This window comes from Panthera uncia (genome assembly GCF_023721935.1).
Source record: "Panthera uncia isolate 11264 chromosome C1 unlocalized genomic scaffold, Puncia_PCG_1.0 HiC_scaffold_4, whole genome shotgun sequence".
NCBI classification, from domain to species: domain Eukaryota; kingdom Metazoa; phylum Chordata; class Mammalia; order Carnivora; family Felidae; genus Panthera; species Panthera uncia.
In genome coordinates this window covers 86704087-86726486 of record NW_026057585.1, presented here as the reverse complement: position 1 = coordinate 86726486, position 22400 = coordinate 86704087, and the positions used below count along the sequence as shown (strand labels likewise).

At 41.7% G+C, this 22400-nt stretch overlaps 1 protein-coding gene and 2 long non-coding RNA genes across 3 annotated transcripts in view; 2 read left to right on the top strand and 1 right to left on the bottom strand.

The window, feature by feature from the left end:
* Window positions 1-4296: 4296 nt before the first annotated feature.
* Window positions 4297-22400, top strand: part of SRRM1 (serine and arginine repetitive matrix 1) — a 31835-nt gene continuing 13731 nt past the window's right edge. Inside the window, 11 exon segments of the mRNA XM_049617784.1 lie at window positions 4297-4402; window positions 7301-7390; window positions 7644-7766; window positions 9896-10066; window positions 10667-10782; window positions 12428-12541; window positions 13184-13378; window positions 13702-13821; window positions 15677-15945; window positions 21098-21178; window positions 22214-22300. Coding sequence (XP_049473741.1) covers window positions 4382-4402; window positions 7301-7390; window positions 7644-7766; window positions 9896-10066; window positions 10667-10782; window positions 12428-12541; window positions 13184-13378; window positions 13702-13821; window positions 15677-15945; window positions 21098-21178; window positions 22214-22300 — 1387 coding nt within the window. The 5' untranslated portion in view covers window positions 4297-4381.
* Window positions 7773-9681, top strand: LOC125912948 (uncharacterized). Its single transcript, XR_007454880.1, has 2 exons — window positions 7773-8185; window positions 9056-9681. It is a non-coding gene; the product is annotated as an uncharacterized LOC125912948 (long non-coding RNA).
* On the bottom strand, window positions 12117-12444 carry LOC125912949 (uncharacterized). The gene is made up of 2 exons (XR_007454881.1): window positions 12313-12444; window positions 12117-12195 (listed from the first exon to the last, which is right to left on the bottom strand). It is a non-coding gene; the product is annotated as an uncharacterized LOC125912949 (long non-coding RNA).

Sequence of the window (22400 nt, the reverse complement as noted above, 5' to 3'; positions counted from 1 at the left end):
CATTTGCTCTGGGGGATGCTACCAGGTCATGAAGACACCCAAACAGCCTATGGAGAAGTCATTGTGGCAACGAACTGGGGCCTCATGCCAATAGCCGTGTGAGTGAACCTTCTTGGAAACACATTTTCCAGGCCCAGTTGACTGTAACCTAGGCCAATATCTTGACTACATTCTCTTGAAAGACCTTGAGCCAGAACCATCCAAAGAAGCCACTCCGGATTCCTGATGCACAGAAATAGTGCATGATAGATAACAAATATTTAATGTTTCAAGTTGCTAAATTTGGGGAGTTATTCGGCAATAGGTAACTAATACACTCACTGATGTGCTCAAAGACACCTTCCAGAGCAAAACGCATCAGCTTTTATCCATCAGGCATTTTCATTTCAGTTATGGGATTATTTTAGTCCGTGGCTTGTTTGCTAAATTTGCACTTGGTTTTTGAGATATTTTGTGAAGACTGTTCATCTGTTTTATCTAGGAAACACAAATGCAGAGCTGAAAGAAAGAAGCAAATGACAGAGACAGATGTAGAGATGAGAACAAAAGCTGAAAGGGGTGAGAAAATCACACAAGATGCACCTCCTGGAGGGATGGTTATCTTCAGGACCAGTGGCTTTAAAGGACAGAGGGGATAGGGACCAGGTGAAACACTTCTATCAGGAACAGCAATCAATGAACAATGAGGAAAAGTGGTTGATGAAATGAAGAAGTCTTGGACTCTGGGCCTAGAGGATCAACACTCAGGTTGGCTGCCCATTAGCTTTTAGAGGCTCAGAACATATTTGAGGACTTAAAGACCAGACCTAGCAAAGAACCACCAGAGGCTCACTGGGGATGGCTTCTTGGCTTTAAGACCCATTTTGATCTGCACAGCATCAAAGTGAGCAGGAGATAGCGTCTGCAAATACCTTCACTGCCAAGTACTTCTACACTGCACCTGCTGGGAGAAGGCTTATTTGCCTCAGCAGAGTTTTCAATGTGGACTCCCCTTATAGAATCAAAGGTTACTATTTCAAAGAACAGACTCACTCATTGGTAGAAATGCCTGTCATTACTGGTCCTGACTCTTACTCACGCATTTATTCACCAAATATTTACTGAGCTCTAAGAATGTGGCAGATACTCTTCTAGACACTAAGGCTTTAATGGTGAACAAGAAACTCATAGTTTCTTTTTTTTTTTAATGGGGGCAAAACGGTAAGCATGTAAACAAAATAGATAACAATGTCAGATACTATTAATTGCTATGAAGAAAAAATAAAGCCAGGTATGATAGAGTGAGTGGGGAGAGGGTTCAGCTATTTTCAGAAGGCTGGTCAGAAAAGGCTTGTTTGAGGAAGTGATATGAGTCACCTCCTAGTAATTTTAGATTTACCAACATACAGACAAGAAACTGACTTTTGAAACCTAACCTGTTCGTAATTAGGCCACATCTGTAGTTCAGTGTGGCTGCAGCTTAGAAGTGAAGGATGTGGCCAGGAAGAGGATTGGTCCATGTGATGAGTCTGAAGAAGGGAGCAATAAACAAATCATAAAGCGTTTTGTAGGCCACAATAACTAGCTTGGGCTTTATCTAGAGGACAATAGGGAGCCACAGAAAGGTTTTCAAATTGAAGGGTGAAAGGATTAAGACTATTACCTTAGAAAATCACTCTCAATATAGGGTGGAGACATCAACTCTGAAGGGAGGGGAAATCTTAATAGGTTGTGGCTGCAATGGCCCAGACAGTAATCCAAATTAAAGAGGCAATGGGGCAAGAAGGAAAGCAACAGAAATGAAAAGGCAGGAGTCTGAAGAGTATGAATGATGACAGATAGAAAGGTAGGCTCATTCATTGAAAAATGGGAAAAAAAGGGTTGAGGCAAGTGAAAGAAGATGAAGACATTTTGGGACTTGTTGAGTGTGAGGTACCTATAGGACATCCCAAGTGAATGTCAACAAGAAGTTGCACATATGGGTCTGGGGCAGAAATTTGTCTGAAATATATAGGCTTGGAAGATGAAATGGTCATGGAACCAAGAGAAGACAGATAGGTCATCTTTGCTGAGTAAAAAGTAAAAAGGGTCAATGGCAGGACTGCAAGAAAGCAACATTTATGGGATTGGCAGCACAAGAGCAGAGAGAGTAAAGATAAAACACAATGACCGATCAGAACCACAGATCACAGTGAGATTTCATAGTTCCACCTGGTCTACTGGCTGGTTCTGTGGAAGCCGGTTAGCTCCCCATCTTTGATGCTTTGACAATGCTGTCATTCATTCAATAAATTTTATGCAGGGGTGCCTGGGCTGCTCAGTGGGTTAAGCATCTGACTTTGGCTCAGGTCATGATTTAATGACTCATGGGTTCCAGCCCCCACATCCGGCTCTGTGCTGAGAGCTCAGAGCCTGCATCCGATTCTGTGTCTCTGTCTCTCTCTGCCCTATTCTGCTCGTGGTCTGTCTCCTCCTCTCAAAAATAAATAAACATTAACAAAAAGTTTAAAAAATAAATCTTACTGAGCCTCTACGACCTGCCAGACATTGTCCTAGGTGCTAGGGACGCATCAGTGAGCAAGAAAGACAAACGCCCTGACTTTAAGGAGTTTACGTTCTAGTGTGGGGAACACACAATCAACATTAAAGATAGGCAAATAAATATTACAGGGTGGTAAAAGCTATGGGAAAAAGCAAAGTAGATTAGAGGCATCAGGGTTCTAGAGAGTGTGTAAGCAATTTCCAGGAGGATAGTCAAGGTAGACCTCATTGACTAGGTGATCCTTGAGTAAAACCCTGAAATTTACCAAGTGGATATCTGATGGTAGAGCGTTCTAGGCAGAAGTCACAACCAGTGCAAAGGTTGTGAGGCAATAGCAAGCTTAGAAGGTTCAAGCAGTGAGCAGTGTCAGGGCCCCAGGAAGAGGATCACAGAAACAGGGGAGCCATCAGGTAGGATTTTAACCTTTGTTCTGAGAAAAATGAGGGACTTTGGGGAGGTTTGGGGCTTAAGAGCGACATGACTAAGGGTTTCTAATAGGATCACTCTGACTGCTGCATTTAGAAAAGATGCTCAGTGACAAGGGTAGAAGAAGGGAGACCAGTTAGGAAGCCGGTGCGGAGGTTCGGGCAAAAGATGACGGCGCCTCGAGCCAGGATCCTAGCTGAGTGGGTAGTCTGGAAGCGGGGTGAAAGAGAAAGAGAAGTCCGGGAGTAACACCAAGGCTCGTGGCCTCAACACAGGAAAGATGTTGCCATCGACGGAGGCGGGGGGACCTTGGGAGGGGCAGGTCGGTCTTCTGGGGGTGCGTGAGGAGTGAGGGGGAAGAGAAGGGTGGGCATCAGGGGTTCGGTTCCGGGACGCGTTAAGTTGGGGATGTCTCTCCAAGTGGAAATGCCAAGCAGGAAGCTGCCTGTACCAGCTGGAAGATCGGGAGAGGAGCCTGAGCTCGACTCTGTTAGCACAGCACTCGTATTCAGAGCCGCGGGAACGCCATCCACACGGTGCGGGGCGTGATGCGGGCCAGGGCAGGACGGGCAAGGAGGGCGTGAGCGCGCAGGGAGAGCTAACTTTATAAAATATGGCCAGAGGGACACGCGCCTTCCCGCGCTGGGCGGCGAGCCGGCGGAGCCCCGCCCGACCCGCAGCCCCGGGCCCGGGCGCTCTCGTCCGCTTCCTGCCCGTCGGCGTGGTGACCGGGCGGCCGGAGCCGAAACTCCTCCGACGGGCGTTTGCGTTTTCGGCCAGCTCCCCAAACGAGGCAGCTGTGCGCCGACCGGGGGAGGAAGCCCAGGAGACCGGGGCCACGGGGCGGGAGCCGATCTTAGTCACCCGTGGACTCGTAAAACCAACACAGTCACAACTTCCAGGATGACAGGAGAGGCCGGCAGGCTTCTCTTCCGCGCGCGGGCCGCGCCGCCCGCGTCACTCTGAGGTAACAGCCTTTCTCTTCAATCGCTCCATGGAGCCCCCAGGGCGGGAGGCCTCCTCCACTACGGGTCGAACGATGGGTCAAGCGGCGCTGCGCGAACAAGGCTGCTCCAGTGCCACAAAAGGATTCGCAGGGCGGGGCTACCCAACTCTCTCTCTCTCTCTCTCTCTCTCTCTCTCTCTCTCTCTCTCTTTCTCTCGTTCTTATTGGCTGCGGTCGCGAGACTCTCCTCCCGGCCTGGCTACTCGGGAGTCTCGGAGTCCGGCAGCGGCTCGCCCCCTTGGGCGCGCATGCGCACGCGTGGCGGGTGCTCCCCGCACTGAGCAGGCGCGGCCTCGTGTCGGCCGAAGGGGCGGGTGGAACGGCGCGCGCTGCGTCCCGGCGCTCGGCTTTCCCTGCCGGTCCCGCCCTCCGTCGCGGCGGCGCGGTGTATCTTGGGATAGGGAGCGATCTCCGAGCGAGGCAGCAAGATGGACGCGGGATTCTTCCGCGTAAGTAGAAGCGCGGGGATCTGGGGTGAGGTGAGGGCCTCATCGGTGAGGCCCGACAGGAGGCCTAAGCTCGGGACGGTGTGGCCACCGAGGGGAGGCTTCGAAGATCCTGGCGGCCCTCCGTGCCGGCGGACGCTCCCCCCTGCCCTGCGGCGGAGACCGGTGCGCCCCTGCGCAGTCTCCTCCTCCGGGATCGTCCCCCCTACGCGGCAGCGACGGTCGCCGGAAAATGGCGGCGGGAATGGGCCAGAGCCGTACCTCGGCGCTCGCCTGCCTAGTGGGGCCTGCAGGCCGAGCCGCGCGCGCCGCCGGGTCCTGGGGCCTAGTTGGGCCGCGAGGAGGAAGTCCCTGGGGGGAGGCCGGAGGGAAGCCCTGAGGTGACTGGCGGCGGGAGGATTCTGGAGAGTACGGGCTAGGGGTACCGCCCCAGGAGAGCGTGTTAGGGAGAGGAGAGCACAGGAAACGGCGTTCAGCGGCTTCTCCCTCGAGAGCGGCGCCAACCACCCCCTCCCCCGTCGTCCCTCCTGGTCCTAAGTCTTCGCGAAGGCGCGGGGTCAGAGTTCGCGGGAACTCCCGCCCAATTTGATATCCCTTTAGGGAGGGGAACTCAGATAATACGTCGTTGGAACGTTTGAATCTGAGACTCTGAGGGCAGCGGGTGCAACAAAAAGTGTGCACGTGTATGGAGGCAGGGGCACGGGGTAGAGCCCCTCTCCCTCCCGCACGCCGCTCCCCACCCCCCACCCCCCACCCCCGTTTGTTTCTTTCTTTTGAAGTCCGCTGGAGAAAAGGGGCCCCTTACCTACCTAGATTGTCCCGGGGCCACACTCCCAGCACCTGCGGGCGGGGGAGCCACCTCGTCGAAGTTGGTGCTCGGGGCCCAGACTTTATCCGGCTGGTACTGCAGGGCCCGTTTGCCCCGTATTCCGCTTCTGTAGGAAACGGGTACCTAGGAGAGATCTAGATGGATGGGAAGTGACACTGATAGGACTAGAGTTTGCAAATGCTTTCAGTGCAGAACCGACCCTATAGAGACCGGTGGTTTGGGTCAAAATCCATACTTGGTGTAACATACGTTGCGCCTCTCTGCTCCCTGGGGCGTATTAATAATGCAGTTTGCATGTTTTTAAAAGGAAAGTTGAAAGAGGGGGAGGACCAGGACTTGAGAGAACGTCACTCTGGACACTCTGAAGCCGACGTTGAAATTCTTGAATTGGCTTTAAATGTGCCAATGAGTTTTTCATCAAAAGTTGCAGTATTATTCCCAGCCAGTTATTCGATTTCTTAGGTTGTGCGAAGGATAACTGTAGTTATTTCCATAATGATAGTTTGAATTGAGAGTACTTACCACATTTTCATGCTGTTAATGAACTCTATTTTCTAATTTTCATAAAAGTATTTTGTAGTAAGTACTCAGTATTTCCTGTGATCCAGTGTAATATTTTGACACAAAAGCCTATTTTGATTTTTCTTTTCTTGTTGTTATGACCTTTAGTGGAAAGGAGTTACAACAGAAAAAGAACAAGGTGGTTCATAAATCAAAAAAAAAATTTTTTAACGTTTGCCCGTTTTTTGAGAGAGCGAGCCTGAGTGGGGGAGGGGCAAAGAGAGAGGGAGACACAATCCAAAGCAGCCTCCAGGCTCCAAACTGACAGCACAGCCCCCCCCCCCCCCCCCCCCCCCCCCCCAGGCTTGAGCTCATGGACCGTCACTACCTGAGCCAAAGTCGGACGCTTAACCACCCAGGCACCCCAGTGGTTGATAAATTTTAAAACAAAGTTTGCTTTTGGTGTTACTAAAAACCTGGACGAAAGGAGGGGGAGTTATATACTACCTATAATTTCTTCAAGGAGTTGACTGGATTTAAACTGAGTTGCAAGAATTTAGGGCAATTACTTTTTAGTACACTGCCAACAAGATAGTAAACTGAATTTTTCATTTAAGATCAAAAGGATGGCTTTCATTTGTTGAACTTCTGGCACATGCCAGTTACTTTACATATATTATTTTGAGTTTTTCGGCCCTGCAAAGTAGATTTTAGCAAGTAAGAAAGCATTGTAAAAAAGGTTAAGTAATGGGCTTTGAGTCATGTGGCTTAAGTAGTGGCAGAATTGGGATTCTAATCCAGGTTCTTTACCTTCCTAGACAAAATTTTCCCAATCACTTTCCAAGGGACGGTGGCCAACTCCGTGAACCCATCAGTAGATTTCACATCACATAGCCAGTTATTTTTTTATTTGGTCCACTTGGAATGAGAAAATGCAGATTAACTAGTGATCACTTGATAATCTCCTGTAGTATTTGTAAGCTCTCATTTTTCCAAATTTATTGCTGAAATTAAGTTAATTATTAGGGTAGACCTGTAACAGATTCCATGTTCTCAAAGTTATGAAAACCAACATACAGTCCCAGGGTGTTTTCTTTTTCCTTTTCCGCTTGTTCATAGGCATGACCGTAATTTGCAAGCATGCTACTGGTTTTCAGAAGAGGATGAAATTTAATGGTGTTGTTTGGAAGTATATTAAGTATAGTAAATATTTCAGTGTGTTCTTATTTACACAAAAAAGCCTTAAATGTCTTTTAACATAGAAAAAGGTGTAAAAAGATACACATCAAACTTAACTTGGTTGTGGGGGAGGTGCTAGCTTTATGCAATATTGCCATATTGACCTGTTACAACAAGTTTATGTTTTGTAATTTTTAAATACAGTCAAATTTTTAAAATGTCAGCTTCATTGGGAAAAAAGTATGCATTCTACACCTATGAGTATTAGCTGTGGTGTTTTCTATTTACTTGATTACCCTATTTCTACTGTAAAGGTCATGGCCATGATTAACTGACAAAAATCAGGAATTTAACTTTGAACTCTTAATTAAAATGTGTTTCTCTTCCCACAGGGAACAAGTGCAGAACAGGATAATCGGTTCAGCAACAAACAGAAGAAGTTACTGAAGCAGCTGAAATTTGCAGAATGCCTAGAAAAAAAGGTATTCTTCTAGATAAAACTGCTTTTGCACCTTTATAGCACAGTTGGTTCATTTTGGGACTGTTAAACATTTTCCACCTTTTAGCAACAACGACACAGAGTAGCACAGCCACATAAGAATGAGCCATATTGTAGCGTGTTACACCAAAAAAATTTCATCGGTTAAAAGGAATTTTGTTGGGCAAGACTCTTCAGTGAGCTTTCTTTTAGGATTGTGAACCCTGTACTCAGTCATTTCTTGTATGCTTTATCAGGTGGATATGAGCAAAGTAAATTTGGAGGTTATAAAGCCTTGGATAACAAAACGAGTAACGGAAATCCTTGGGTTTGAAGATGATGTTGTGATTGAGTTTATATTCAACCAGCTGGAAGTGAAGGTAATAATACACAAATGGCTCTTATTTCTGAATATGTGACATAATTTTGTGAATCTGTGGAAACTGAATTTTTCTATGGAGTGCAAATATAGGAGGGTTGTTTTACAATGTTTGTTGTGAAAAGAATTCACTTTGTAAACAACTATTAAGGCTGGAAGTTTAGTGAAGGTACATAGTTTTGAAAGCTACACAGGTGAAAAATCAAACTTATTGTTTGTAATTTTGCTGTTACATGTTAAGTTACTTTGACAGCAATTTTCTAATGATAATGTGATTTATGATTTAAAAGGCCTGAACCAAAATGGAAGTTATTCCTTGCGTCTGAAGTATAGCACCATCACCTTATTAGGTCACAGCAGAGTGAGTGTCCCAATGTCGCTCTGACCCAACTCCCTTGATGATGCAGTGTGTGTTTGGAGGTGAGTTGTGTAAAGTGGCCGAACATCAACAACAACAACAAAAACACAAACAGGAAAGAGCAATTGGGTAAATCTATACACTGCTCTTTAAAAATACTATTATGAGATGGACGTTTATGTGAAGCATGAGGGGCAATTCTGATTTGATTGGATATTGTTTTTAAAATAATCAAGTAACTGAAGTCTTTAGTTGTAGCTGCATGTCAGCTAGTCATCGATTAACATTTTAGGCACAGACTTTTTGTTTACATTATGCTTAAACTTCAGACTGAAATAAATTGGCAGCATTATTAGAACGAGTTGATATAATCATTCCTTTCTTCATACGTGAGATAATATGAGATGATGATAGAACTGATGTTTAAAAACGATTTTATCATAAGATAGTTTGTTATTTTGCCACAACAACCCAAAGGATAGTAAGATGTACCATATGACCTTTTGGCAAATATACCAATGTGAATTTACCTTTACATTAATCCTTTTCCCAAAGAGTTCGCCCTTGTGTTTTGACAGAACAGTTGGCATTTCAGCTGATAAGGTATTTCTATTTTAAAAATAATTTGGTAATTACATTTTGTTGTGAATATTTTTAAAGATTAATGTTAAGAAAGCACTTCTTTTAAAATGTATACATTTTACTTAGAAAACCAGGAACATGGGAAAACGTTTTTAAAATGATGATTAAAGATAGATTTTATTGGAGAAATGCTTTACTGATTTGTATTTTAGTGCATTTTTAAAACCTAAGTATCTGGTAGTATTCCCCTTGTAGTGAGCATGAGATTAAAGTTTAGAACTTTTTTAAACAATCTTTTCTTTTTTTGTGGTTGTGTACTCATTATTGCTTGTTCGTCTTTTGCAATTTAGATAAATGATATAACATTAAACTCAAGGTGGTTGAGTTGCAGTAGGGAGTCGGAAGCAAGCCAAGGGAACATCTTTCTCTACAGGGGACTTGGCGATTCCAAACCCCCAAGGTTCCAAGAAGAAACTGAAGACACCTGGAATCTGTACTTGCTTTGTGCTATTGAGCTGTGCTTGTTATATGGACCTTGTTGCTTGACCAACAGATTTAGCATTTAAAAACCTAGTTATTTTTGAGAAAACTTGACCTCTTAGCCCTTTGTGGACAGTTGAGAATTCGAGGCATTGTTATAGTAGATTTTCCTTATGTAGAAGTCAGGCTTTCAGCTTAGTCTTCAAAAGTTACAGAGTGCATGCATAACTTGTTAGTTTTCATAACTGGACGGTAGATACTTTATAGAAAGCTATCTTATAGTGGTAGAGAAGTGAATAGTTTATGTACTTTTTCAGTTTCTCATTGGGGGAAAATTTCCAGGCAAGCAAACACTTTCCTTGTTAGTAAATGCAGGAATTTGTGGATGTTCATGATGGTTTTTAAAGTTAATAAATGTAAGGCCCACTAACAGCCACATAGTCTAAAAATACTTACGAAATCCACAAAGGATTAACAGGCTGCTCTGATGCTTTTGGTAGAGTGAGAGAGAATTTGGTAATCTGTGCTAGAGATTATATTGCTGAGAAGCTATTAGAGAAAACTATTTTTTAAGTAGTAAAGAATATATATATATATGTATTTAAGCCCCTATGGTAGACTTAAAAAATACTAATTTATATGAGTTTTAGGTTGGTTGGTTGGCCTGTTTTGAAGTAACCTGTTTCTCTTCCTGTCATGTCTTTTTGCAGAATCCAGACTCCAAAATGATGCAAATCAACCTGACTGGGTTTTTGAATGGAAAAAATGCTAGAGAATTTATGGGAGAACTGTGGCCCCTGCTCTTAAGTGCACAAGAAAACATCGCTGGAATCCCTTCTGCTTTTCTAGAACTGAAGAAAGAAGAAATAAAACAAAGACAAGTAATAGCCTTTCTGTTTTGTAATGTTGATTTGAGGGCATGGTATCCAGACTGCTAACACACTTTAAATCTTATGTGACCTGGCTAGGATTAGCATGTTGTTTTGCTTTGCTGTAATATATTTGGACATTCAGTTTTGGTTCTCCACTCCTTCTCCCCAACCCTAATCCAAACACTGAAGTTGAAGAAGTCATTTTCCCAGAGTCAGGTGTGTGTGTGTGTGCGCGCGCGCGCGCGTGTGCGCGTGTGTGTGTGTGTGTGTGTGTACATTTTTTTTAATGTGAGTACTTCTAGCTTAAGAAAATTGAACTTTAGTAACAGTGTAAAAGTGTAAGCATGGCTTCTTCATATGGGCAGTGTATGTTAAATCACAAAAGAATAAGTTGAACATGAAAATTATTTTTTTAAGCAAACTTGAAAATAACTATTCTCTTTCATTCAGCTGTTAGGGATTAATTTTCAGCGAGAATAGTCTTGTTGAAAAGCAGGAGGCTGATGATTTATATAGGATTGGTGTTTATCAGAGGTGCAAAGTCTTCCTCAATTTGTTTAGTGATCTCAGATGTTCAGCTATGTTTCTTTGAAAACTTGATCTTTGCAGATTGAACAAGAAAAGTTGGCATCTATGAAAAAGCAAGATGAAGACAAGGATAAGAGGGATAAGGAAGAAAAAGAAAGCAGCAGAGAAAAAAGGGAGAGGTCTCGGAGCCCAAGAAGGTATAATACAATGGATGCATATGTTTTACAAATACTTCAGATAGTGTTCTGTGTGTAGAAAGTTACACAGTTAAAAAGGAAGCTACTAGCACTCTTCAGAATTTCTTCCATCATGTAGTTTTCATGATGAACTAAGGCTGGTCTCTGGCCCAAAATATTAAAGTTTTGTTTGAGGCAGATCATTGGACTATAATAATTGTCTCTTAAATCTTGGTGAATTGTACAACTCTCAATTTCTAAATCAGAATCTAGACTTGCCATATTGCTTTTCTTTAAATGTAGCATTTAATTATTTTAATCTTCTCCAGTTCTTTTTCTTTCCTTTTAATTAGAAATCCTGTACCCATTAGCCACTCATGTTATACTTCTCTAATGCCCTGTTCTGCTTTTCTTAGATGGTTGTATTGAACCCAAAACAGATCATTTATTTGTTTTCTTCTTCCTTCCAATGAGACTATGGTTAGGTTTCCATTTTTAAACCCATGACTCAGCTTCTACTGTATTTGTGGTGAAAGGTGAGAATTCTACTAGGGTTTTCATTTTTAGAGTTCTGCTAATTTTTTCACAAATCTTCTGGAATTAAAGGGCAGAGGTAATTTCTTTATCCATTTTAATTTGTGTATTTGGTATTAAAACCTCCTTACTAGGGAAGCAGTCTTATTTCTGGTGCTAAGCGCATCACAGTGGTAACTAGGCTATTGATGAACCAGGTCTGCTGTTTTACTTTTACGTTAGGGAAACTATTATTGAAAAGGAAAGGGGACTTCTCCTTTTCCTAAAAGGCTATGCAAATATGACATGTTTCTTTTTTCTTCCAAAGAGCACTTTAATTGCACTAGTCATTTTTCTGGAATACCTAGATTACCTGACAAACTCTGGTGGCATCTGTCTGCACCCCAACTCTTGTTTTGTTGGGTTTTTTTGGATTTGTTATTAGGGAATATCTCTTTACTTTTAAGCATTCTCTTCCTCTGAAAAGTTGGTCTTTGGTCTCTTCATCTCTGGGAATGATTAAGAATCTAAATCTAGGGGCGCCTGGGTGGCTCAGTCGGTTAAGCGTCCAACTTCAGCTCAGGTCACGATCTCACGGTCCGTGAGTTCGAGCCCCGCGTCGGGCTCTGTGCTGATGCTGGCTCAGAGCCTGGAGCCTGCTTCCGATTCTGTGTCTCCCTCTCTCTCTGCCCCTCCCCCATTCGTGCTCTGTCTCTCTCTCTCTCAAAAATAAATAAAAAAACATTTAAAAAAAAAAAAAAGAATCTAAATCTAGAGTTCCAGGTCAATGCTTTCCTCTTGTAACTGGTATACCAGACAGTGTTGTTACCTTTTGTTTGCTTACCTTTCTGGTTTTCTTTTGGCCCTTCCCATATTAAGTAAATATGACAGGATATCTTATTTTCATAAGGAATCTCTCACCTGTAAAGACCAGTGGTATAATTAAAAAGATTAATTTCTCACTTTGCCCTTGACCCTCTCCCCCAACCAACATTATTCAAAAACCTGAAAAAAATTGCTTTTATCCTAGACACAAACCTGAAAAAAATTGCTTTTATCCTAGACGCAAATCCAGATCTCCTTCCCCTAGAAGACGATCTTCCCCTGTCAGGAGAGAGAGAAAGCGCAGTCATTCTCGGTCTCCCCGCCACAGAACCAAGAGCCGGAGTCCTTCCCCTGCTCCAGAAAAGAAGGAAAAAACTCCAGAGCTCCCAGAACCATCAGTGAAAGTAAAAGAACCTTCAGTACAAGAGGCCACTTCTACTAGGCAAGTAGATAAAAATTTATTTATAAATAAGACAATTTTAGGCTGTTGCTAACTGCCAGTATAATTCTGAGTTACAAACATAAAATTACTTGGTTATTTCCCTTTTGTATTTTTTAAATCATAAGATCAGCTTGTTGACAGATTCAGATTCTGTAGGAGAGTGTAAATAAAATGCCCCAAGGGCACCTGGGTGGCTCAGTTGGCTAAGCGTCTGACTTCAGCTCAGGTCATGATCTCACAGTTTGAGGGTTTGTGAGTTCGAGCCCCGTTTGGGGCTCTGTGCTGTCATCGCCGAGCCTGCTTTTCTTCCTGTGTCTGCCCCTCCCCAGTTCATGCTCTCAGCTCTGTGTCTCGAAGATAAAAACACCAAAAAAATGTTAAAAAGTGAAATGCCCCAAAGGTGACCACTGCTATTGGTTGGTTGTATTGTTTCAGATATCTTATATCCCGTAACTTGCTTTTTTCACCAGTATTGTGGACAACTTTGTACTCTTAAGAATGTATGTGGTTAGAATTGTTAGTTGCATTTTGGCTTTCACTGATGTGTATATATCTTTTGGAGCTAGGGAGAAGTCCTCATGGATTTTGGCACCATCTTAAAAAGAGAAATAACCATATTGCATCAACATTTTGTTTCTACAGTGACATCCTGAAAGTTCCCAAACCTGAACCTGTACCAGAGCCTAAAGAACCTTCTCCGGAGAAAAATTCCAAAAAAGAAAAGGAGAAGGAGAAGACCCGACCAAGATCTCGGTCACGTTCCAAATCAAGATCCCGGACACGGTCTCGCTCTCCTTCTCATACTCGACCTAGACGGCGTCATAGATCCCGATCAAGGTGAGTTAGGGCTGTAGGAGTGACATAGATCTTAGGTTTTATGTGCTCCTCTGCTGAGTAGAATTAGGTAGATAATTTCAGAGCAGTAGAAAGCATTTAATTAGTACAAATGTTATTCTTTGGACCTACAGAGAGAATTTGAGGTCACTTTTGTGTGCTGTAGAAATTTGTGTGCACACTCTGTGCCATAAAAATCTCTACATAAATGGAAAATCGAATCCTTTGAAGTCGGTTTTTTAAAATGTAGGTGTTCAGAAAGCTGTCTCAGGGACTTCGTTCCTTGTTCTTGTTTATTCAGGCCCTAATTCTGTTTGTTATGGCAGATCATACTCCCCGAGAAGGCGGCCAAGCCCGAGAAGGCGGCCATCTCCTCGAAGAAGAACTCCACCAAGACGAATGCCACCTCCACCCAGGCATAGAAGAAGTAGATCTCCAGTGAGACGGTGAGGGTTTTCTTTTTTCTTATACTTTTTCCTTTATTTTCTTTTCCTCCTTCTCCTCCTCTTTTTTTTTTTTTTTTTTTTTTTTATTTGGAAGTGTCAGTATATGAAAATGTAGCACGTGTTAGTTTTAGGCTCATGTTTGTATTTGTGTTCCCCTGAAGAAAGCTCAGGAGTGTTATGAGGTGATGCCTAAAGAGCCTCTCATTTGAGGTTTAATTATGTCACAAAAACCACGCTAGTGCAGTGCTGGGGTGGGAAACAAGAAATTCACATTTTACTGATACTTGACGTTAACTTTTACCCTTTGAGACCCCACCCAGATCTCCTAGCAATGAGGGAATCTGCAGCCCTCCCACTTTCTTTGGATTTAAATTATCACTGGCTTCTAAAAAGCAGGTAACTACAGAGCCAGTAAGCTACTTTCACCAATATTAGAATAACCTATTTGCATTACATTTTTGTTTGAAGTGTTTTTTTCCCATTACAGAGATGAGTGCTTATAAAATTTCAAACAAATAAGTTGAAAATTACCCATAATCCTATTCCATGGATATAGCCATTTTTAGCAGTTTGGCATCTAGTCATTTTTGAAGAGATCAGTCAGAAAACTAACCCTGTCAGTACCAATGTTCTTTTTTAAAGAGTCATTTTAAAATTGGCATAAGGCAGAACATTTGGGTCTATCCCTTTTAACAAAAAGATTGTTGCTGAATCTGCCCAAAGTAGAGGTTTGGCGCACCGATAGAGTTTTCTGCCTTCTCGACCTCCTTGGAAAGAGCTATGATGATTGCGTTTCAGATCGTAGTTAGCACAGAAGTTTTTTGTGTTTGAGTCTTTAAGTTATTTGCGGGAAAATGAATCCACTTGGAGAAGAAGGGGAAATGATAAGGTCCACAGTTGTTTGTTTCTGTAGTCGGGTTTTTCAGAGTCCCATATTGTTTTAAAAGAAAGGATTTGGGGGGAGGAGGTGGTTGTTGTGAACTCTTGATGACTACTGCTAAAAATGATAGACTTGATGTTACTGCTGATAAATGAGACTGATGATGTAAATGGTCAGTTGATTAGGCATCCCACTTTTCTAAAATTGGTTATATTCTTTTCTAGGAGAAAATTAATGCCGGTGCTCTCTAGTACGAGATTAGCGGAAACAGCTATTTCTTATATTGGAGTTTTGCAAACAGCGTGTTTTAATTGTGCTTACTGAGCCATTTAGCAGTCAAAATATTTTGCAGATTGTGTAAGATTCCCTTTCAGCCAGCTTTTATCTCACACTTAAGGTAGGGTTTCTTTTTTTCAGGTTCTCAGGAATTCTTCTGCCAAAGGTGAATTCTGCAGGTACACATAATTGCAACAGAACTTACCACAGTTTTTGCCGCAGAATTCGAGAGGCCCCTGCTTCTAAGTTTATGTAGCTAAATGAATTCCTAACTGCTGCACATCTTTTTTAAAAAACGCAGCCTAAAGGTCGTTTGACTTTGTGCTCTTAAACGGAAACTACTTCGCCACCCAAATTTTGTATGCAAACTCCAAACAATGGTATCACTCCTAAGGAAGAAAGAGACTGGCTAGTTACCGTATTATAGCTTTCAACATGACATATTTTATGACTGGACAGACAACTCGAACAGAAGCATTCATCAGAATAAGTTATTCATATTTAGTCTCAGAACTAGCTGTTTCCTGTCCTAGGTCATGGTTTTGTTTCCCGTGTGTTTTTTTTTAAACTTAATTATGTGCTTAGCTACATAAACTCAAAAGTTGGATAAAAATAGCTGTTGTTGTGTAAACTGTACATACCTGCGAGGTCGTTTTTGACAAGTATGCAGTTAACGAACGTGAATCCTTTATCCCACAGAAGAAGGCGTTCATCAGCGTCCTTGTCTGGAAGTAGTTCGTCGTCTTCTTCGTCTCGTTCCCGGTCACCGCCAAAGAAGCCTCCTAAGAGGACATCCAGCCCCCCTCGGAAGACTCGTAGGTTATCTCCTTCAGCAAGTCCTCCGAGGCGAAGGCATAGGCCATCGCCTCCGGCAACTCCACCGCCAAAAACTCGTCGTTCCCCAACACCCCAGCAGTCAAACCGTACAAGAAAAAGTCGGCTTTCTGTCTCTCCAGGGAGAACTTCAGGTAAAGGTAAAAATCAAACACACAAAAACAGCGTATGCTCGTTCTTTCTCTGTTTGGCTACAAAGTGCCTAGTCAGTCGTCGCTCCTGCCCCTTCCCCCTTCACGGTAAGAAGGAGCTGGGTGATATTTGTGGGTGATAGTCTTGGTAAATTTGCTTTTCACCTTTTCTTTCCCCCTTGAGTTCTTGGGGTTTGTTGAAGCAGAGTTTACGCGTAAACTTGTTTTTAGCAGCTGCCCTCTGGCATTGAGTAAGTGGAGAAATACATTACCAGCCCCAATATTTGCATGTGATATTCTTTGTAAATTTGCTTTTCACCCTTTCCTCTTTAAGTTCTTGGGGTCTGTTGAAACAGTTTATGTGTAAACTTGTTTTTAGCAGTTGCCTTTGGCATCGAGTAGGTGGAGAAATACATTCATTACCAGCTGTGGGCTGAGTTGGGGGAGCTTATCAAAGTCCCTGTTGTCGTGATAAGGGATCATTTTATTACTATGAGACCAGTCAATTTTTTTCCCCTGAAGATTTTTTTGTTTGATATCTTATTTGAGGACTCCATATTCTGTTTGAGTTCTTTCTTGGCCACATTATGCTCGCTAGGGAAGAACATGGTGTCCCCTTAAAAGCCTGTTTGTTTTTTAATTTAGGCTCCAGGCAGGGTTCTTCTGAGTGTTGTCCTTGCTTTATTCTGCAGATTGATTTCTGAGGAATTTATGATCTGTGATCTGGCCAGGCAAGTAGAATGCCGTATTAGTCTGAGTGAAGGTTGTGGTGTACTGGGGTTTGTTCCTTTGGGTTAAATACACATGGAGAAAGGCGGTAGGATCTATTTGAATTGGGCCTCTGGTGCTGAGGGCTGAGATGATAGCCTGAAGGGTGAGTAGTGGGGCAGGGGAAATCCTAAAAGCTGCTGTAGTAATTGATTTTTAAGAAGCAGCCCGTAGGTTAATATATACTGGGCTCGCTCTGATCACATCTAAATTTTCAGGTTAGAACAAAGAAAATGGGGATGGGCAAAATTTTGACTTTGAGGTATAGACAAGCTAGCAGAGTGACGGGGACTGGCAGGTAATGCTGTCACCTGTAACAAGTAATGTGTAGATTATTTTCCGAATCTTAATTGGGTAATTAATTATTCTATGGTCAGTTTTGGTGCTTTGGCTCTATAGACCTAGACAGACACCTGGATAAGAACAGAAAAACATTTGAGTCTTCCAGGTTTAGACCTAATTTAAGTATGGGAGGGGGCCTTAGGATCACTTATTTTCATAACCTCATGTCCCGTATTACCTTCAGTTCGTACCTTTTTGACAAGTATGACAAATAGGAAAATTTCAGTGGTTTCTAGCAACTGTGTCCAGTATGTTTAAGTATTTGTACTTCTGCATATTTTTTTGTCTTTCCTTTGGAGCCAGAAAGCTCTCTAGTGAAAAAGTATTATACAAGTTCCCACCTGTTCCTTTGCAAAAAACATACCAAGGTATGATATAGCCAAAGAGTAATAAAAGTATCTGAACGGGAGGATCGAGTCTTTGTTAAAGTAGATAAGAGTTCACTTTTTGCAGAGGGCGTAGGCACTAACCTCTTGTGTCCTAATACTTTGTCAAGGGAGTGGGCCAGTACTTTAAAAAAAAAAAAAAAAAATTCATGGTAGATATGCACGTTGGAGAGAAATAAAATGAGTCCTGGTGAAGACGAAGAGCTAGTTATGTTCCTATGGATTCTGGGGCAGGTCTTCCATGTGCAAACAAAACACAACCATAGAAAGGCACTGTGGGCAGTAGAGTCAGAGACTGCCTCGTGTCCTTAAGCTGAATTTGGCTCTGACTACTTGGAGGTAACTTTTTATGGTAAAATGATCCCAGTCCCCTGTGATGAAATTTCAGAGGTAGAACAGATTTTTGAGATTGTCATCAAGAAACAGGTTCTCAGGTTAAGTGATTTGGTCAAAGTCAACCAGCCAGGTCTAAAATTTGGGTTCTCAGTTCCCAGTTGAAAAATGTATGCTTTGCCCAGCTTTCCTATCTCAAAAAGCTTGTTTTGATGTCTGGAGTGGGGAGATGGAGGGCAAGGTGCAACTTTAACTTTAGATTCTGTACCTGGTAGGATGATTTCAGAAATTCCTTTCTTGCAACACTCCACTCCTTATAAGATCAGTGACACCATTGAAATATAATAGATTTTACTGTAGTAGTTACCAATCGGGACTTTTAATATTGAGCAAATGGAGTGGGAGGGAGGCAGGGAAAGTATTTTGGGGAATTTAAAGGTGAATAATTTGTGGAGTACGTTGTACATTCTCATCCGAAAGGGTCTTCAGGAAGCATTTTGTAATCAGTGGCATGTTAGTTAAACTGGCATTATCTTAGTGTATAAAGCAGTGTGTTGAAATCAGTGAGATATTTAACGAAATCTGTTTACAGAGGCTCTATATCTATTGTGATTTTAGGATGAGATCCATTTAGCCATATAAACTGTATTCTGCAGACAAAATTATTTTACCAGTTCTAGTAACAGTAACTTTACAAGTGATCTTTTGGACAAGTCTGGGAGATTAATAATTAATAGGACTATTGAAGTAAACTTAAAGTTCTGGTTTTACAGTTGACTTAGAAGATTTCTGACTTTATGCTAGAATGATTTTGCCCCTTGAATACTAAAAATAAAACATTAACATAATAAACTATCAGATCTTCTTTAGATCAACAAACTCTGATGAAACATTAACATTGTTAATAATGCAATGATTCAGTCATATTAAGCCAGAGCAGGCATATATAATAGATACTTATTTTAATGGTATGAATATATTGGTAATAGACTTTAAACCATTAGCTAAAGAGATTGGATCAAGATAAAACTCCAAATGTGTATTTCTATGGGGGAAAAATGTGTATGTTCTAGTTCAGTGGTGTTTATTCAGTTGGCATTTGCCAACTATCTTGCAGATATAACCACATTTTTAGTGTATCATAGGGGAAAATGCATTCTGACATTTAGACAGCTTCTAAACACATTTTAGAACCCAGTTCTTTTAGGTAGTAACTTAGACATGGGGGGGGGGGGTATAAGTAACTGGATGCCTCTAATAATTTTTCAAGAATTAAAGATTAACTGACACTTTGAAGTGGAGAATACAGACCAGAAAAATAGCCTCAAGTCCTTAAAAGTTTTATTTAAAAGCATGTGTATTTTATGTCTTTGAATTTGTTAAAATACACGTTTTGAGTGCACTTTTGCTGCTGTGGTTTTTAAAGTGTTTTTTAATAGTTTTTTTATGTTTATTTTTGCAAGAGAGCACGCACGCACACATGCACACACGCGCGAGCAGGGGAAGGGCAGAGATAGTGAGAGACACAGAATTTGGAGCAGGCTCCAGGTTCCAAGCTGTCATCACAAAGCCCAACATGGGGCTCGAACTTGTGAACGGCAGGATCGTGACCTGAGCCAAAGTCGGGACACTTAACCAACTGAGCCACCCAGGCACCCCCTTTTTAAATATTTTTTTAAGTTTATTTATTTAGATGGAGAGCGAGTGAGCAGGGAGGGGCAGAGAGAGAAGGAGAGAGAGAATCTCAAGCAGGCTCCACATTGCCAGCACAGAGCCTGACCATGGGTCTCGAACCCTCGAACCATGAGATCATGAACTGAAATCAAGAGTCAGATGCCTTGACTGAGCCACCTAAGCACCCCTTGCTGCTATATTTCATGGTAACTGATTAGATATTAACCATTTTTTACCCAATCCAGTAGTTTGTCCAAAACACTAGTTAGAATAATTAATAAAATGCAGATCATTTTTAAAGTATTGTGGTAAATTCTTCAGTTTCAGTACTTTAGCAAAGATGAGCTTTCTGTTTTAGATCACTAGCTCTCTAAGTTACTGCCCCTTAGACTAAGCCTTTACAGCATTCTGAAGAAGAGTGTTAAATGAAATGTATTTGCATTCTAGGTCAACATCCCATGGTAATTGCTTTAATCAAACAAAACAGATATGAGGGTCCTTAGGGGATCATATCTGTCTTCAAATTTAGTTTTTAGCAGGATGCTCTCAAATGATATTTCAGGTTCATCTGTGGTACGCTTAATGGTTATATTTGTGTATACTTTTGATTTTAGTTGAAGGCGTGGATGGATATTATAAATAGGGCGGAAATTATAAATTGGTGGAAATTAAAGCCTATGCTCTAGAAATAGAGTCTTGGGTTCAGATCCTAGTTCACTTTAATTTAATTATCTATGTGACTGGTTGAAGTTACTGCTTTTTAAGCCTCACATTTCTCCTCTTGTAAATTGGGCAGGGGGTTGGGGGGAGGTGGTATTACTAGCAACAGCAACAACTACCTAATACAGCAAGCATACAAAAGATTGTTGCATAATAATTTTCCATGCAACTTGGAAAAGAGAGGTTGGGTTACTTATAAGGTGCTCACAGCTCTCTTACTACCTTAGGTATATTTCAGAGCCCCTGCCCCCTCCCCCCTTTTTAAGCTTTGGCAAGAATCCTTCAGCCATAGTGTTTAGTTATTTTTGTTATTGTGAGGGCTTACTTTTTTTATAGGTAGTTTAAATCCCTCATGCTATTATGAAGGTTGTATTTCTACATAGTCTTTAGTCTCTTGGTGGCCAACTCCTACCTCTTCTCCGGAACAAATTTCTTTCTCTGAAGATTTCATCAAATCTTATTTCTTAACCATGTATCATTTTTTACTACTTTTCTGAACCCACCTATAGCAGATGCTTGAAAGCTCTTGTGCTGATGGGGCCTGTGTAGTTGAGCACATGTGATTTAGGTTGTGGGGTGGAACCCAGAGGTTTATTGAGTTGAAGGTTACACAGATCTTCTATGCAGAGCTTTTGTTGCTGCGAAACAGCAACTCCTGATTTCTCTTAACTGGCATTTCTCTTGGGAGAATCTTAAGATTCAAAAATCATTATGGAACCTTTTAAGCTTTTCACCAAACGTCTAAAAATGCTTGCTTCCCTTCAGGTAATGTTGAGATAATGACAAGGTCTCGTGGAATTATGTAATTAGCAATAAATTCTTTATAAGAATAGTCTTTCTGCCATTAAGACAGTGTCTTGTGAGGTAGCTTTGTTTTTTGTTGTTTTGCTATTCCTCATATGTAAGGTGGTTTTTTTTCTCATTGTTTTTAGTGACAAAACACAAAGGTACTGAGAAAAGAGAGTCCCCTTCACCAGCACCTAAGCCTAGAAAAGTAGAGTTATCTGAATCGGGTAAGTTTTCGTGTGTTTTTTTGTTTAAGCCGAATTATATTTTTTGCACATTTGGTCAGCCCCTCTGGTTAAAGATTAATTATAGAATATGACTTAGTGGTTAAGAGCTATGGTTCTGAAGTCAGACCAACCTGGGTTGAATCCCCAGCTTCACTACTTAACTACTTTTTTTTTTTAATTTTTTTTTTTTTTTACATTTATTTTATTTTTTGAGAGATAGAGAGAGAAAGAGCACAAGTTGGGGAGGGGCAGAGAGAGGAGACACAGTCCGAAGCAGGCTCCAGGCTCTGAGCTGTCAGCACAGAGCCTGACGTGGGGCTTGAACTCACAAACCGTGAGATCATGACCTGAACCAAAGTCGGAGGCTTAACCCACAGAGCCACCCAGGTGCCCCACTACTTAACTACTTTTTTTGTTTAATTACTTAATTTATTTGAGTCTCATTTCTTAAATCTGAAATGCAGGTAACAGTACCATCCTTTAGGCTTTTGACAATTAACTGAAATAATGCTTATAAAGTTCTTAGTGCTTAACTTGACCTATAGTAAATAAGTTTATTTTTATTATATTTAGTGAACATAGTCTAAAGTCAGCTTTTTATTTATTTTTACTTACTTGTTTGTATTTTTAATGTTTATTTTTGAGAGAGAGAGAGAGAGACAGAGAGTGTGAGTGGGGGAGGGACAGAGACGGGGAGACACAGAATTCGAAGCAGTCTCCAGGCTCTGAGCTGTCAGCACAAAGCCAGACAGGCTCGAACCCACAGGCCATGAGATCATGACCTGAGCCAAAGTTGGATGTTCAACCACCCAGGCACCCCTAAAGTCAGCATTTTAAATTGGGATTTTAAGCTTTTTGTTGTTGTTGTTAAAAAATGTGTGTGTGTGTGTGTGTGTGTGTGTGTGTGTGTGTGTGTGGTTGTATTGCTTGACCCAATCGGATAAAAGTTGAAGAGACCATTTTCCATTTCAAGTATGTTACGTGTTCTGTATGTGTAACTAAAGAAACACTTTTCTAAATGCATCCATCTTTCAGAAGAAGATAAAGGTGGCAAAATGGCTGCAGCAGATTCTGTGCAGCAGAGACGTCAGTACAGACGACAGAACCAGCAGTCTTCATCTGGTATGGACATGGATTCATCTGTTTTCTACCTGTATTTCCTGATGAAAACTACTTAAAATAGAAATATCCATTAGTGTAGTGAGTGTACTTAGGAAAAATA